We start from the raw sequence: 16296 nt of genomic DNA on the forward strand, positions 1-16296 counted from the left end.
TTCACTCTTCTGTCAAACAGAGAAGTGTTTACAGCAATAAAGCAGCTAAAAAGATTAGCCTTTCATACAGAAGTACTCACACACATGCATTTAGCCTTGTTATGGAGTTTAATGGAACTTTCACACTTACACTTATCTCACATGTACTCCCATCTTAACTGTTCAGATTCAGGCAAGTTAATGAGAAACACCTTCACACAGTTCTCCATTCAGCCACTCAGTCCATAAGATTACAAGAATATTGATTTAATGGTGAAACATTTATAAAAGTTGATTGAGTGAAATACTCTTACTAACACATGGATGGAATTAATATACAGCTGTAAATTTATAGACGTTAATTCTGTGGATTTAGTATACAGTGTTGGGTTTCAAACACTTTCAACTGAAACTCCATCAGGACTAGAAGCTAAAATCATCCCATTTATTTCTTCTTAAACAAACGAAACCTGCTGTGATCCACTGAGACAAGACACCGAGCAAATAGGCCATGCTCTTCTCACAATGAATATTGTACAACAGGGAATATTAGCACAATATTTGCACACTGAAGAGTAAACAGCACTGTTATCCTCCAGTGTTACCGTATCATCAGTCCTTCATCCCCAACATTTACTTCATGGCAAGAAAAATAAACAAGGCATTTAATTTCATTGTGTTATAGTCTATAGAATAAAAAAGTTTAAAAAAAAAAAAAAGCTTAAAAAATAATGCACTATATAATACATCTTGAAGAGATTACTGTAGTTTCTTTGGTAGTTTTTTATAAAGCACACAGACACCTGCTCTGTAAGAAACAAGGCAAGAGCACAGTTGCATTAAGTGTATGAATGAATAGAACTATTTCATTGAGATATAATCTAGAAATCTGAATAAAATAACTGGAATGAATTAATTCGGAAATGGACTTTCATTAAAGGTCTCCTTAATCTACTTTTCATTCCTCATCCTCATTCTTCATCTGACTCATCCTCACAGGTGAGCATACCAAACTTGTTATTCAAATCAGCAGCAGCAGCCCCACCCCCCCGGCGTCTGCTGTGCCTCCCTCGACCACCAGCACCTCGCTGCCTTCCGCCCTGCCCTCTCTGCCTGCTGGGTCCTGCTGTTGCTGGATATGGTGCAATGTGCTGGGCAGACGGGTGGTGGTGGAACTCAAACCCCTGTATGACCCCAAACAGGGTGGAATAAAGCTGCAAAGCAACAGGAGCAGCAGCTAACAAGGACTCAGCCTGCTGACCTGTTCTTAGTACAGCCTCTAAACCGTGCAGCAAAGTACCACTGAACAGCCTGAGAGAGAGAGAGAGAGAGAGAGAGAGAGAGAGAGAGAGAGAGAGAGAGAGAGAGAGAGAGAGAGAGAGAGAGAGATGTGGTTATATGTTTGTGGCTAGCAGACAAGACAATTTCCTGGTTTACCTACAGAAGGATTAACAGAACATTGGTACAAACAGTTTTTCACTGTTCCCTCAGATTATTTTCTTGCAGTTCACCACATTAGCCCTGGGAGCTCCTCTACTACACTCTGTTGATGTGCTTCTATTGTTCTCTTAAGTAGAGCCACTGTAATATGAGTTATAGATGTCTTCATTATAGAGATAAGGACAATACTGACAGAAGGTACAGCTCAGCCTTGTGTACACAATAAAGAGACAGAGAGATTGATGAGAGACATAGCATGCTAAGCCCATGTTACACAGCACAATGTGTGGTTGTATTGAATCCGGGTGGCAGTGGAACTCTTTCTTCCCTGATTACATGCAAATTGTTCATAAATGTTTAGATTCTGTCTGAACAAAGATGTCATTTTCCTTTGTAAAATATTTGTAATATTTTTAAAAATAATAAACAGTTGTGTAAAAATTGTTTACTAAAATGAGCCTGTAAGCCGTTTCCTGTCTGTAAGTGATGGTACAGTACCAGGCACAATGAGGCTCAGGGACTGGGAAACACATCAGTTGGTTCAGGCATATCCCAGCCCACATACAAGACTGCCATTGGCTAAGAGAATGAGCCACGCCCAAGTCTACACTCCTCCTTTGATTGGGGTTCATTCTCAGTTGGTCTAATCTCTGGCAGACAATGGCAACAGCAGCATGTATTGGATCTATAGAGGAAAGAAGGTGCAGAAATCTTGCAAATGTACCAATAGATTATAAAGACAAATGCACTAGAGATTAGAAAAAGAAAGGCATTAGGTCTCACTGAATCTACACAGGTAGTGCTCCTTACCTCCAAACTTGGACCTGTTTCTGCAGAGTTCACCATACACTAGCCCTAGAAGCATACACTGGAGCAGTGAATGGCTGGGCTTTGGTTTGGAGGAATGGACCCAAAAATACGTCACACACACAGGCAGGTGGAGATGTGGTTCAACATGCTGCAGCTCCTGCTCCATCACTCCCAGAGTTCCTAACAACACCCTGCGTCTCACAGATATGGCCACCTACACCAGAATGCAGAGAAAAAGGCAAAGTAATGAGGCAGACCAACAGGTCAACAAAACCTTTATAACAAGACAATGGTGGCATCTTTGCCTACCTGCTCTAAAGTGTTCAGGCTCAGCTGTGGAAGCTGTGAAGATAGCTGAGCCTCCACTGTGGTTCTCCTTAGACTGAGCTCAAGCCTGTCATACTCCTCCACAACATACAAGGCACCTAAACTTTGAGAATCAGTCAATGCTCCCTTCTTCATGCCACCCCGTCCTCTACCCCTCTGTCCACAACCAGCATTACCCTGCATCACATTCCTGAGAAGGAGAAGGCCATAGATCGTCTTGCGAATTTTCAGTGAGGCTTCATGGCTACTAGGCAGACGACTATTCTCTACCTGAGCTATCAAAATGGCTCTCTTATGCACCAGAATATCCAGCACCAGAGGGGGCATTCTGCCTGACATGGTCTGCTTCAAGAACCACTCTGGCTGTGACATTAATGCTGCCGGAAGCTTCTGCAGATCATATGTTTGTAGTTGATGGTTTGCAAAGAACTGGGCCAGACCGCTGATAGATGGAAGCTGATAGTCCTGAATTCCTGCTATGATTTGTTTCCGGAGGTTGCCTTTCTGCTTGCCTCCCAGGATCTCCAACACTTCCTCCAGTGCAGACACGGGGTTGGCAAACTCTGACAGCCAGAACAAAAAGCCTTCAATCCGGGCATTAGATTGACTTCCCCTCCGTCTGGGTACTGTTGGTAATTCCACCCGGCTGAAGAACATCTCTGTGGTTTTTGCATGTGTGTAGTCATTACCAGCGATGACAGCAAACAATGGCAGCAGCTGCTTGTTCATGTGGTTGAAGTGTGAGCAAAAGCGGTTAATAGTGAATCGACGTGCAGGAATGTAAGGCTCTGAAGCCTTATTGCAAACATTTTCCCACTCAAAGTAAGTCATTGGCAGGAAGCCACCACACAAATCAAAGATGTAAAAGTCACTGTCGTTGGTCAGGACTGGACATCGCCACTGATGTGCGAGGGAGGCGATCTCAGAGTCAGCTTCAGAGATACACTGCACCAATGGTACACCAAGCTCACAGATGACCTGTCTGAAGACTTCACGTGTAAGCAGGGGAAGAACGCTGCCATGAGACCCTCGGGACAGGTTGTGGGCATCGTGTATTTTACTCTGAGCTCGCTCACGTATAGTTTTGAACTTCTTATCTGTCTCGTCCATTCCACCATCTAAAACCACATATGGACTCACGCTGCATGAAAACAGAGCGGCAAAAAAACGACGGACTACATTAGCAAAAGCATCGTAGTCTCCTCCCCTCTTCTGGTCCAAGCCAGTGGTAAAGTACAGACGGAAAAAGAGGCTGCAGCCATCAATCACAAGATGGGTGTTCCTCAGCCTTAGCTCTGTGAAGAACTGCCGATTTCCTTCAACATAGCTCGTCAGGCCGTACACCCCCATTGTGCAGAATGTTCTGGGATAGAGAATGACCTGTAACATCAAAGAACTGCTTTACAAACATGAACGTTACGTCAGTGATTATCAACAGCAGGGGGCAAAAGCCTGCAAGACGGCTGGGTGTTAAACATGACTCAATTTTGATCATTTTAAAGAACACACACAAAAATTATTATATATGTCGATTTACATGAAAAATAAATTTAAATAAAAAATTTTCACAAAAATAAAAAAGCCAAAGTTTTGTGATGGCCATGTTATTCATGCATACTCAAAAACAAAAATCCCATAAACAGACACATCAGGAGGACATATAACCTGTCATAAACACACCAATTATAAACACACCAATTATAAACACACTCGACATAAACACACCTGTCATAAACACACCCAACATAAACACACCCGACATAAACACACCCAACATAAACACACCTGTCATAAACACACCTGTCAGAACATACTTGTCATAAACACACCTGTAATAAACACACCCGTCACAAACACTCCAAGATGGCAGCAGCAAGCAGCAGCCACTCCGGATTCAATATGGTGCTATTTAAGGTTTTTTTTTACGGTTTTCTTTGCGGTTTTTAGACTGACTACTACCAGCACATGAAGACCAGAGACATCCGGTGTATACAACTGTCAGAAGCTAATAAAGTACAGATATCGTGCAACAACCAACCTGCACGATGATGTGCTGGAAAGGCTTCATGAAGCAACCTCAGCGTGTTGAGGAGACCAGGCCTCCAGTCCTCTGCGTCACCTGATATCGGGGACCAGGAGATGGGACGCCAAAAGTGGTGCGCGAAGAAGCGGAGGCGGGAGGGTGTCCGTGCTAGGCTAACCCTAGCTGGCCAGCTCTCTCGTTCGTTCTACTCTCCAATGTTTGCTCCCTGGACAATAAACTGGACCACATCCGACTCGAATGCACTATACGGCGAGAGTTTAGAAAATGCCGAGTCTTTGTTTTCAGAGAGACGTGGCTTAGCGACGTTCTGGACGCCGCCATTCAGCTAGACGGGCTCACCTCATTTAGAGGCGACAGAAATGCAGCTCTGTGCGGTAAGGCTCGCGGTGGTGGTGTGTATGTTTACATCAACACTGAGACTCGTGCCGGTGTGTGTGTTTACATCAATACAGAATGGTGTAAGAACTCTGTGCTTGTTTCTAATTACTGTTCATTATCAGTAGCGTTTGTGACTGTTAGATGCAGGCCATTTTATTTACCACAGGAATTCACCACTGTTGACATTGTCAGAGTTTACATTCCCCCCAGTGCTAATGCTAAAGGGTTGCTAAGTGAGCTATATGGGGCTATTAGCGATCTACAGAATGTTCACCCCGATGGACTGTTTATCATGCTGGGCTTTTCAATAATTTAAATCTCGTCAGTTCTCCATAAGTTCCACCAGTAAGTGGACTTTGCTACGAGAGCTTAAGACATGCTGAATCTTGTTTACACAAACTGTTATGCTAATTCCAGCATACAGACCAATAATCAGACTCTACACCGGTTCTGAAGCAGGTGAAAACCTGGCCATCAGGAGCCACCTCTTCAGGACTGCTTTGAGTGCACTGACTGGAACATCTTCAGGGAGGCTGCAACCAACGGCGACACCATTAACTTGGAGGTGTACACGGGATCAGTGACCAGCTACATCTGCAAGTGCATTGATGATGTGACCGTCTCCAAGACCATCACCACACGCTCCAACCAGAAGCCATGGAGGGCTGCTAAAGTGTGTTCATTGCTGAGGAATAGAGACCTAGCCTTCAGAACAGGGGACGGGGCGGCCCTAAGAACAGCAAGGGCCAAACTGTCCTGAGCCATCAGAGAGGCAAAGCACACACACGCCCAGACAATCCACAGCCACTTCCAGGACAGCGGAGACACCTGGCATATGTGGCAGGGCCTACAGGCAATCACGAACTACAAGACAGCTTCTCCTGCCTGTGATAGTGACGCCTCCCTTCCAGATGCGCTGAACAACTTCTATGCTCAGTTTGAAGCGCAGAACAACGTAACAGCAGGGAAGACCTTCCGTCCCCCAGGTACTCTGTCTGTCCACGGCTGACGTGGGAAGAACTCTTTGCAGAGTTAACCCACAGGAGGCTGCTGGACCAGATAACATTCCTGGCAGGGTGCTCAGAGAATGTGCAGAACAGCTATGGGATATCTCCAATGACATCTTCAACATTTCCCTGAGCAGTGCTGTTGTTCCTACATGCCTCAAGTCCCCCTACAATGCCCACCGTCGTCCCCGTCCCAAAGTCTACAGTGTCCTGCCTCAATGACTATCGTCCCGTAGCTATAACCTATCGTTATGAAGTGCTTTGAGAAAATTGTCATGAGGCACATCAAGACCCAGTTACCACCCTCACTGGACCCCCTACATTTTGCGTATCATCCAAACCGCACCACGGACGATGCCATTGCCACAGCCCTTCAATTAGTCCTCACCCACCTGGATAATAAAGACACTTATGTACGAATGCTGTTCATAGACTTTAGTTCAGCATTCAGTACAATCATCCCTCAGCACCTGATTGGGAAGCTGAGCTGCTGGGACTAAACACCTCCCTCTGCATTCTGGTCCACTGCTGTTCACTCTGCTGACTCACGACTGTGCAGCAAAGCACAGATCAAACCATATCATCAAGTTCACCGATGACACGACCGTGGTGGGTCTCATCAGCAAGAACGACGAGTCAGCATACAGAGAGGATGTGCAACAGCTAACTGCCTGGTGTAGAGCCAACAACCTGTCTCTGAATGTGGACAAAACTAAAGAGATTGAGAGCTCTTCAGGAGAGCTCAGAGTGACGTCTCTCAGCTGAACATCGACAGATCATCTGTAGAGATCGTAAAGAGCACCAAATTTCTTGGTGTTCATCTAGCAGAGAACCTCAACTGGTCACTCAACACCAGCTCCATCACCAAGAAAGCCCAGCAGAGTCTCTACTTCCTCCAAAGCCTGAGAAAAGCACATCTCCCTCCCCCCATCCTGACCATGTTCTACAGAGGGACCATTGAGAGCATCCTGAGCAGCTGCATCACTGTCTGGTTTGGGAACTGCAGCGGATAGTGAGGACAGCGGAGAAGATCATTGGGGTCTCTCTTCCCTCTATCATGGACTCTTACACCATAAGCTGCATCCGCAAAGCCAACAGCATAGTGGATGACCCCACACACCCCTCACACACACTCCTCACCACTCACACACACTCCTCACCCCACACACACACTCTTCACCCCTCACACACACTCCTCACCCCTCACACACACTCCTCACCCCACACACACACTCTTCACACCACACACCCCTCACACACACTCCTCACCCCACGTAACACACACTCTTCACCCCACACACACCTAACACACACTCTTCACCCCACACACACCTAACACACACTCTTCACCACACACACACCTAACACACAGTCTTCACCCCACACACACCTAACACACAGTCTTCACCCCACACACAACTCACACACTCTTCACCCCACACAAACCTCACACAATCTTCACACCACACACCCCTCACACACACTCTTCACACCACACACACCTAACACACACTCTTCACCCCACACACACCTAACATAATAACACACTCATTATAAACACACCCATTATAAACACACCCATAATAACACACTCATTATAAACACATCCATAATAACACACCCATTATAAACACACCCATAATAACACAACCATTATAAACAGACCCGTAATAACACACCCATTATAAACACACCTGTAATAACACACCCATTATAAACACACCTGTAATAACACACCCATTATAAACACACCCGTAATTACACACCCATTATAAACACACCCATAATAACACACCCATTATAAACACACCTGTAATAACACACCCATTATAAACACACCCGTAATTACACACCCATTATAAACACACCCATAATAACACACCCATTATAAACACACCTGTAATAACACACCCATTATAAACACACCTGTAATAACACACCCATTATAAACACACCCGTAATAACACACCCATTATAAACACACCTGTAATAACACACCCATTATAAACACACCTGTAATAACACACCCATTATAGACACACCCGTAATAACACACCCATTATAAACACACCTGTAATAACACACCCATTATAAACACACCCATTATAAACACACCTGTAATAACACACCCATTATAAACACACCTGTAATAACACACCCATTATAAACACACCTGTAATAACACACCCATTATAAACACACCCATTATAAACACACCCATTATAAACACACCTGTAATAACACACCTGTAATAACACACCTGTAATAACACACCCATTATAAACACACCTAGACTCAGACCAGTTTTATAAGTGTAGATGAACAGGGCAGTTTACTCTGAGGGCCTTTTTACCCCCGGTCACTTTGTGTGTTGTCTCTGACCCGATATCTATCTGATCTATTAAAACTGTCCCGTTTACATCAGGACACATAAACGCGTCTCGGAGAATCGATCCGATCTTTCTGTTCCCGCCCAAAATGCTAATATATTTGACCTCATTTCCGGGGTAATTGTAATGGAACATACTTTGGTGTATGTGGTTGCTACAAAAAACAGCGTTTACTGTTTGCTGCATTTTCGCTGTCAGCAGCAGCGCGTTTTAACATCAGTAAAATATTTAACAGCATTAAACATGTTTGTTTCTGGCGCGACGCGCGAGTCACCTGCGAGTGACGTAGTTCCGTGTGGGAGGAGTTTAGCGCTGACGTATGTGGCTCCAACAACCACATGCATTTACACCTGTCCAGTTTCATCTGTAACGCGACCCTGACCTCCTCCTGAAGGGGTTTGTACCATCGGGGTTATATCTGTCTCCAAAACGTTTCGGAGGGCATTTAGACCTGGTGTTTTTACCCTCGGGTAGATATCTGATCACAGAACACGCAGGAAGTGACCAGGGGTAAAAAGCCCCTTAGTCTTTAATATTCCTTTTTTATATGTTTATAAAGTGTAGAAACAATCAGTGGAGTTCTGAGTTCTGACTGCAGCTTTAGATCAGTCTGTTTATTACGTCAATAGTTTGGGATCTGCAAACTACATCTAACTACAACACACACACACACACACACACACACACACACACACACAGCTGTAAGCATGTCACAAATGCAGAAATACTCTAATCGATATTAAAAGACCCTAAAAGATCCAGTTTAACAGTATTTGCTCACGTCACTTACGAGCTCACATTCTGAAGCCCAGCTAGATGTTCTGCTTCCTGCACGTTTCCTTCGTTGGTGTGTTTGTGTTCAAGGGACATTGTGGCTTTAGCGCCATCTTCTGGGGTCAAAAACTCCACACAGATCTTTTTATTATCTCTTATGTCTGAAATGTTTATTAATGAGCGTCGTTTAAGTTTTTGTTGTTTGAGTCAGAAAGCTCTGTTTACTTGGTGTCATGTGGATGTCTCTGCACTGGCCTTAGACTTTTAGATAGAGATTTAAAAGCAAATTAGTCAAGAGTTTTTAATTTCTTTCATCATTCACACTGTGTAGGTTTTAAATCACACACATTCTCATGAGTATAATCTTCTTAAAAATGTATTTGCTGATGCCTTTATTCTGTAATGCAACAGTCCTGTCTCTCTCTCACACACACACACACACTCTCACACACACACACACACGCTCAGTGTTGAGCTGATTAAAGTAAGTTTCTGTATCACATCAGTAACAGAGTTACATATTTCTACAGAATTAACGGTTATGACTCAGAAATAAGTCCTGATGGGTAAAAAGTGGTTTCTTCTATAGAGACACGGTCTAATGGAGCTCTAGAGGAGTTTTACTAACACACACCAACTAAAATAAAACATGTATACTGATTTAGATCAACTGAACACGAACAGAAATGCTTTAGACAGCCAGCACGTCCATCCCTCAGCGACAGAAGTAGTGAGTGAAGTGAAGGTGAGGATGAAGGTGAAGAAGGAGAATCGGCATTATTTATCGGAGAAACTTTTGGGTGATAAGCATCCTGGAGCTAGACAGCAGGCAGACAGCAGGTCTGCTGAGGGCTGGCAGGTTGGCTTCTTCACACAGTTAAATGGAGGTGTGAGGTGGTGAGATGTCTAAAGCAGGAAGGGACATTTTGAGACTTTCTCCGATCTGGTTTATAGCAGTGTGGCATCGACTCTGTCCGCTCCGTGATTGGCTGGATTTTGAGGAGTGCTGGGTGAAGGCAGAGAGGGTGGGCGGAGTTTAGGCAGGCAGGGTGGAGTCTGAATCCTGAGTTGAGGTGGCTGGTTTATGGCCTTCTGAGTGTAGCTGATGTGGTTGAGGTGTCCTTGGTGAGAGCTCCAAGCTGCCCACCGAGATGCCAGAGTCTGTGCTCTGGCTGCGGCCACTCGCGGTGCAGGCATCTTCCTCAAGCTCCACCTCCTCATCATTCTGCAGCCACAGAAGCTCCTCCTCCAGCAGGGGAAACGACCTGCGATCCCATGACTGTACGGACTGAAACAAAATCCAAAAGCCAGTCAGAGCTTTAGCTTTATCTTCCTTTACAGCAGCCAGATATCAAGAGTATTAATGAGATTTTCATGAACACCAAATTTCATGTGTACTGTACATAAGGTTGGTAACGAGCTCGCTAAACAAGGCCCAGTGTCATTTACAGATCTCTCTCTCTCTCACACACTTAATCACTCACACGTGCGCAGTGTCTCGCACACACACACGCACAATGTCTCGCACACCCCCACAGTGTCTTGCTTATGTTTTTATAATTGCCATGGTAACAGCTATAGTGAGGAAGTTCAGTGGAACATTGACTACTCATTCAAGCATGCAAACACACCTGGTGTTCATCCTCCATCTGGTAGAAAAGCTGGTCTGCTGCAGAGCAGGAGGGACGACATGGTGAGCTCTTTCCCTGCCTGGGCTCTGGAGAGCACGGCGTCTGATCTGAACCCCCGCAGCTCTTCCCATCCCCACCGGAGGAGGAGGACCTGACACATAAACCATGGTGTTCATGTAAGACTGGCAGTAACACACTTCCCCAGGGGTACACACTGACTCTCACTCTCATTTTCCCCCAAATGTGGCACTTCTGTTCCCTCATCAAACCTGACACACATCACATCACATCATTTCCTGTCTTAAAGGAGGTGGTGATCACCTGCCCGAGTGGCGTCTACGGGCCCAGCTCCCCCAGCGACTCCTCTCTCCGCTCTCCCATATGGCATGCCTCTTCAGAAAAACAGCATCAGACAGATCCTCCACCTACACACAGACAGTGAAGGAGTTCATCTCTGCAAGTGCCCAGTGTTTAAACTGGATCTCCTGCTTCACACTTCCTCATGCTGAAGTCAGATTAAGATGCTTTTTGGTTCAGATCAACAAGAGCCTTGTTGAAGTCATTTCACGTGGTGTCAGAGATACAGCTGGAGATTCGCATGCTCACCTCAGTGTAATGTTCTGGTCCTTCTCCATTGGGCTGCTGTGGCGAGACAGAGTGGTACACATGCTGACCTGCTGAGCCAGCATGCTTCTCTGATGCTTCCCAGACAGAGTCCAGCTCTCTCCAGCTATACACAAAATACACAAAAGCAACCCTGAAACCATACTTCATACTAAAAAGGCTGCTTGCATAAGTTTTCACCCCCTTCAGAGGAGCACTTGGAAGAAGCACCTTTTCCTGCAGTTACAGCTGTAATGTGTTGGACCAGTGAGCTTCCCACCAGCTCTGCACACTGTTTGGGGTTTTCACTCGTTCCTCCTTCCTGATTTGCTCGAGGTTCTTGAAGGTTGTATTCTGACTGGGATTCATACAGAACATTCATCTTTTTGTTTTTAACCTCTTATACTTTGCCTTGTTATATTCTCGACTGTTCTCAACAATTAGTTGTTTGTTTCTTTTTAAGCAGAAGCCCATTTTCTAAGGTTGAAAAGTGTCTCCAGACCACGATGCCACTGCCACCATATAGATGGTGCTGATCATGGTATGGCCTGTATCTCACCACTTACGGTCAGATCGGTCACTTTCACCTCTTTGTGACCTCCCGCACCATGACCATCCTGGTTTAAATTTTGAGGAAGTGCAGATCCAGAAAGTGGTTGAGTCGTCTGATGCAACTTCCATTTCCTCCCAACTGGTCAACAGTGCTCACGGTTCAACTGATTATTAAGTTATGAAACTTCCTCTGCCTTAGTCTCCTTAGACTGCTCCTTATTCTTTATTGTCACTGCTTTGCCCGACCGTCTCCTCAGTAATGGTTCTGAGGTGGCTTTGATTCAGAAAATGGGAGCTGTCTTATTATTTCCCATCTGAAGTAATCATCTCCTGAAGACTTTCACCTAGATTCCTTCTAAACCTGGGGGTTGAATACTGATGCAAGCCTTTTTCAGTTTTTGATTTTATTTGAAATTCCTGCCAATCATTCAATTTAAAAAGTGAAAATTCACAGTAAGAGAATTTCAGAATAAAAATAGCAACAGGAAGATGGCGTTTGTTCACCATGTGTTATTCAGACAAATCTAATCATGGGTGGGGGTGAATACTTTTGCACACCACTTTTACCTGGGAGTGATGATCTCTTTGTACTGCAGTTTCTGCACTCGTGCACCCAGTCCAGCCAGGCCCACAGGCATCACCAGGTTATCAATGTCAAAAGAACTCTCTCCTCTCCTCCTCCTCATCTGCTACGAGGAAAAAAACATGAAGAGATTCGGTCAGTTCAACAGGACTCTGAGGTAGTGAGAAAAGGCTAATAAGAACTCGGGGATAAGTAGATCAACTTTGTGGTGATATTCTAATCCATGTTGGACCTACCTGTGTAGGGGTATCTGTAGCTGCAGGGACACCAGGGAGATTGGAATAATATGTGACATGCTGAGAAAGGAGGTCAGGACTGATCATGGCCCTCTGACTCCTGCAAGTAGAACCAACTGGAAAACCAGCCACAATTACTCAGCAGGTCACATGACAAAGATCTCACATGTTTTCCAGATTTGGTGAGTTTCTCATCACTTATAAAGCCAGAATCCTGATTAACTGCTCAAATAGATGGACATACAAGTTGACTGTGACTCTGAGCCCTCGCTCTACTCCACAGTGCTGTAGGAATAACGACTTGTACATCTGAAGAGCACTGAGTGTACCCGTCTGCTCTAAACACACCCACAAGCTGCACTTCCTGGGTAAGATTTCAGTAGAGTTTACTACGATGTTTACACTGGAAAAGAAATCTTAGCTATTGAGTGGATAGTTTTTTTCCCTAACTAGTATCCTGATAAAATCCGTCACTGCAATATGTTTTACCAGATGTGTTGAAGAGTGGAGGCAGTGTGCTTGGTGGGCGGGGGCACATTAGCCTCCTCCTCACTCGCCCACCTTTCTGGTGTCCCTGAGCCCGCCTTTCCATCCACCTGACAGCAGTGTGGGACTGGAGCCCGGCCAGCGGGGGCACCACACCACGCACCACAACAGGAAAGTCTGTGAAGAAGTTAAGATTAATCCAGATCCAGTTTCAGATCTCATCACACTCACACTGTCTCTGCAAATCATCTACAGACAGTAAATTAATGTCTACTGGTTCCAAATACAACTGGACTGTATAAAACACAAATACCTCAAATTACATCAGAAGCTCCACTGCTTTGACTCATTATGAGAACATTATGAGGAAGTTATATTACAGAGACATGCAGTAAAGAGCTGAAGGTGTCTGAAAGTCAAGCTGTAACTGTGGCCTGTGTGTGGTGAACATACCTGAAGGCATTGAGAGAACAGGATGAATATGCTGATCCAGCCCATTGGGACACGTCCACCTGGACTTCTCCTGGGCTGGTGGGTGAGGAGGACCACACAACACACACACAGCAGGAGGCTCGCAGCAGCAGGGTAAGGTCACGGCCTAGCGCACACACAACAGACAAGAGCTTTACAAATCAAACCAACCACATAAGGAACAAACCTCAACCTTGTTAGCTGGATGATTCCTGGAGATTTAAAGCAAGCGTGAACGTTTCCGTTACCTTTGATCCAAGTGCAGGACAAGCCTCCAAACGGATAAGCCTGTGATGGCACTTTCGTGGTAATGGACGAACCCGAGCAGCAGATGAAGCTGAACTGTGGGGTGTTGGTGGCGAGGGGGCGGAGTCTTCCGTTAGCTTCTTCCTGAGAGGATAACCAACATGCTATAAGCTAACGGACAACATGCTAACACAGAGCACATGCCTCGTGGGAGTGTGTGTTCCTGTGAGGGCAGCAGACCTGAACCTGAAGTCCAGAATGGTAGGAAAGGGTCTGGGAGCTCGAAGGGGTGTTTCAGGTACAGAGTGAACAGCCCTCAACTGTGAAACCTCAAACACACATTTATGACATTAAATCTCATGAGCACTGACTGAGTTATTACAATCAGTTACATTTCAATAATAAAGGTCACCTTTCCCTGTCTGAGGTGTGTGTAGAGCTCAGTGAGTGCACGAATCCCATACTCCAGCTCTGACACTTGAGCCTGGAGCCACACCCACCGGCTTCCCAGCCACGCCCTTTCCTGCATCCACTGCCATTCTCTGCTCACACACCTGCAAAGATACAGACGCTGTCAAAGAAAGCAAAAAAGATAAATAATTACAAGGGGGCAAATACTTTCTGAAGTGTTAGAAGCAGATATATTATTTTATTAGCAAGATAAACATTTGATGCTGTAATCATGACCCTTTCCAAAGGAGCTTCTGTAGTGGTAAGTACTTATGCAATTTTTAAACCTTTAAATTCTATTATTAGTAGTATTATTAGTGTTATTTGCAGCCCTCAGTTCTACAGGTGCTGTACGTGTGTGTATTCTGACTGCACCTTTAGGCCACTGAGCCCATGGCAGAAGCGTGGTGTGTGTATGTTTGTTTGTTTGTGAGTCTAACTCAGGTTTAGAGTCATGGGGTTCGAGCCCCGGTGTAAGGTGTTGTGCTCATGTACAGCTACACGTGCTTATTATCCTGTATATTTATCACACTGATCCTCACACTGATTTCCCTCGGGATGGTGAAACATGTCCTCTTCTCCCCTCCTCTTCCTCACTGTCACTTCCTCCACCGGAGCTGCTGGCTGTGTGATCGGAGTCCAAGGCGCCCTCAACTGTGCGAAGGGCTTCACAGCACCTGTGCGCTAAGCGGCTGATTTCGGATGAGTTCGGGGTCACGCCGGCTCTGCGCAGATCCCCCAGCTGCTGCGTCACGTGTCGCTCCACCTGCTCCACCTGTACTGCATGGAGGCGGCGCCATAACATGTCCGTTCTCTCTCCGAGCTGCACCTGCAGTTTCCTGGCCTCCACTTGGGCCGCCTCTACCTGCCTTAACCACGATCCAGCTGCGTCACCGGCAACCCCCGCGCCCGTACGGCCATTCACTGGTGGGCCCCTGACACCGGAGTCGGATACATCCGAACGTGCACAGCGGGGGGGAGGCGCGACGCTGAACTGGGCTTTTTGCTGTGTCCGATGATTGAAGTGACCGTGAACTGAGACCTGAGCTACAGGGGTACCGTTTGCATCAAAACCAGAAGCTAGGAAGGAGCGCACGCGACACAGCCTCACGCGCCCTTTGGCCGTCCTGCAGCCGCGCCGCTCTCCGTTAATCACACCGCCACCGCCTTCCATTTCGCACGTGAAACTCAAACTTCTAGGTTCACCTGCGTCTTGGGAAGGATCTCCCCGTTGGCTCTGTTTAAACGTTTCGTCACGGCTCTGGCTATTTCCGGCAAGAGCCTCGCCGCTTAAACCGATCGCGGTCTGAAGCTCCGAGCGGCCCCGGTGTAGCGCCGCCTTCTCCGCCGTGCTCGTCCCGGAGAAACACGCCCTCTTCGAGTCCGCACTGTAACTGCATCCCCGGCGCTTGTTGACCGCCGCCTCCGAGCTCCGAGACTCTCGCGCCATGGTTTTACACACGCCTCTCGCCGCCGCCGTCCTGGTTTCCCCGGTACAGCGCGGACACCACACTCCTCCGTCCGCTCCATCAATATTAATGCCACCGGGATCCTCACCTTCTCCCGGCGCAGCGCTACAGCGGAGGGACAGTCTGCGAGCCGCACCGTCCTCTCGGTCCCGCGTATCTGTGCTCGCGCTCCGTGTCACGTCGGCGGAATCACAGGTGGCGCTCTCCCACTCGCTGATCTCTACGCCGCCGTTTCCGTTCACGAGCCCTCCTCCTCCTCCTCCTCCTCCTCCTCCTCCTCCTCCTCCTCCTCCACCGCAGCAGCTCTGCGGACCCTCCGTCCCGGACCAGGCTGTGCTCGCACTCATTGTAGTCCGTTTGCAGTAGTAGTACATGTTCGGTTTGTCCACATGGCCAAACGGCACGCGCTGAGATACGGCG

The 16296-nt window shown here is 46.5% G+C and overlaps 2 protein-coding genes across 4 annotated transcripts; both read right to left on the reverse strand.

Moving 5' to 3' along the window:
- Positions 1-94: 94 nt before the first annotated feature.
- On the reverse strand, positions 95-9297 carry aste1b (asteroid homolog 1b). 3 transcript variants are annotated; one of them, XM_027144404.2, is made up of 5 exons: positions 9166-9297; positions 2539-3936; positions 2230-2443; positions 1918-2104; positions 95-1290 (listed from the first exon to the last, which is right to left on the reverse strand). In XM_027144404.2, exons 2-5 carry the CDS (start codon positions 3904-3906, stop codon positions 951-953), a joined length of 2109 nt encoding a protein of 702 aa, XP_027000205.1. In that variant the 5' UTR covers positions 3907-3936; positions 9166-9297; the 3' UTR covers positions 95-950. The 3 variants fall into 3 exon arrangements, with proteins under 3 accessions (XP_027000205.1, XP_047664303.1, XP_027000204.1); XM_047808347.1 differs by lacking the exon at positions 9166-9297 and adding an exon at positions 4595-6488 and having other exon boundaries at positions 1869-2104; XM_027144403.2 differs by lacking the exon at positions 9166-9297 and adding an exon at positions 4595-6486.
- Positions 9298-9526: 229 nt separating this feature from the next.
- On the reverse strand, positions 9527-16146 carry LOC113641589 (KAT8 regulatory NSL complex subunit 1-like protein). The gene is made up of 12 exons (XM_027144391.2): positions 14950-16146; positions 14370-14511; positions 14198-14286; positions 13960-14101; positions 13694-13838; positions 13244-13417; positions 12755-12870; positions 12503-12624; positions 11387-11510; positions 11102-11205; positions 10781-10931; positions 9527-10437 (listed from the first exon to the last, which is right to left on the reverse strand). The coding sequence occupies exons 1-12, from the start codon at positions 15855-15857 to the stop codon at positions 10186-10188; spliced, it is 2469 nt and encodes an 822-aa protein (XP_027000192.2). The 5' UTR covers positions 15858-16146; the 3' UTR covers positions 9527-10185.
- Between the last annotated feature and the right edge of the window lie 150 nt (positions 16147-16296).

This window comes from Tachysurus fulvidraco, chromosome 24 (genome assembly GCF_022655615.1).
Source record: "Tachysurus fulvidraco isolate hzauxx_2018 chromosome 24, HZAU_PFXX_2.0, whole genome shotgun sequence".
NCBI lineage: Eukaryota > Metazoa > Chordata > Actinopteri > Siluriformes > Bagridae > Tachysurus > Tachysurus fulvidraco.

Coding starts and splice junctions, on each gene's coding strand:
- aste1b (XM_027144403.2), bottom strand. CDS start 4,624: ATGAAGCCTTTCCAGCACATCATCGTGCAG. Junction 2,444..2,538: donor GCCTGAACACTTTAGAGCAG/GTAGGCAAAGAT, acceptor ATTCTGGTGTAG/GTGGCCATATCTGTGAGACG. Junction 2,105..2,229: donor AAACAGGTCCAAGTTTGGAG/GTAAGGAGCACT, acceptor TTTCCTCTATAG/ATCCAATACATGCTGCTGTT.
- LOC113641589 (XM_027144391.2), bottom strand. CDS start 15,857: ATGGCGCGAGAGTCTCGGAGCTCGGAGGCGGCGGTCAACAAGCGCCGG. Junction 10,932..11,101: donor CGTAGACGCCACTCGGGCAG/GTGATCACCACC, acceptor TTTATGTGTCAG/GTCCTCCTCCTCCGGTGGGG. Junction 10,438..10,780: donor AGATGGAGGATGAACACCAG/GTGTGTTTGCAT, acceptor ATTTTGTTTCAG/TCCGTACAGTCATGGGATCG.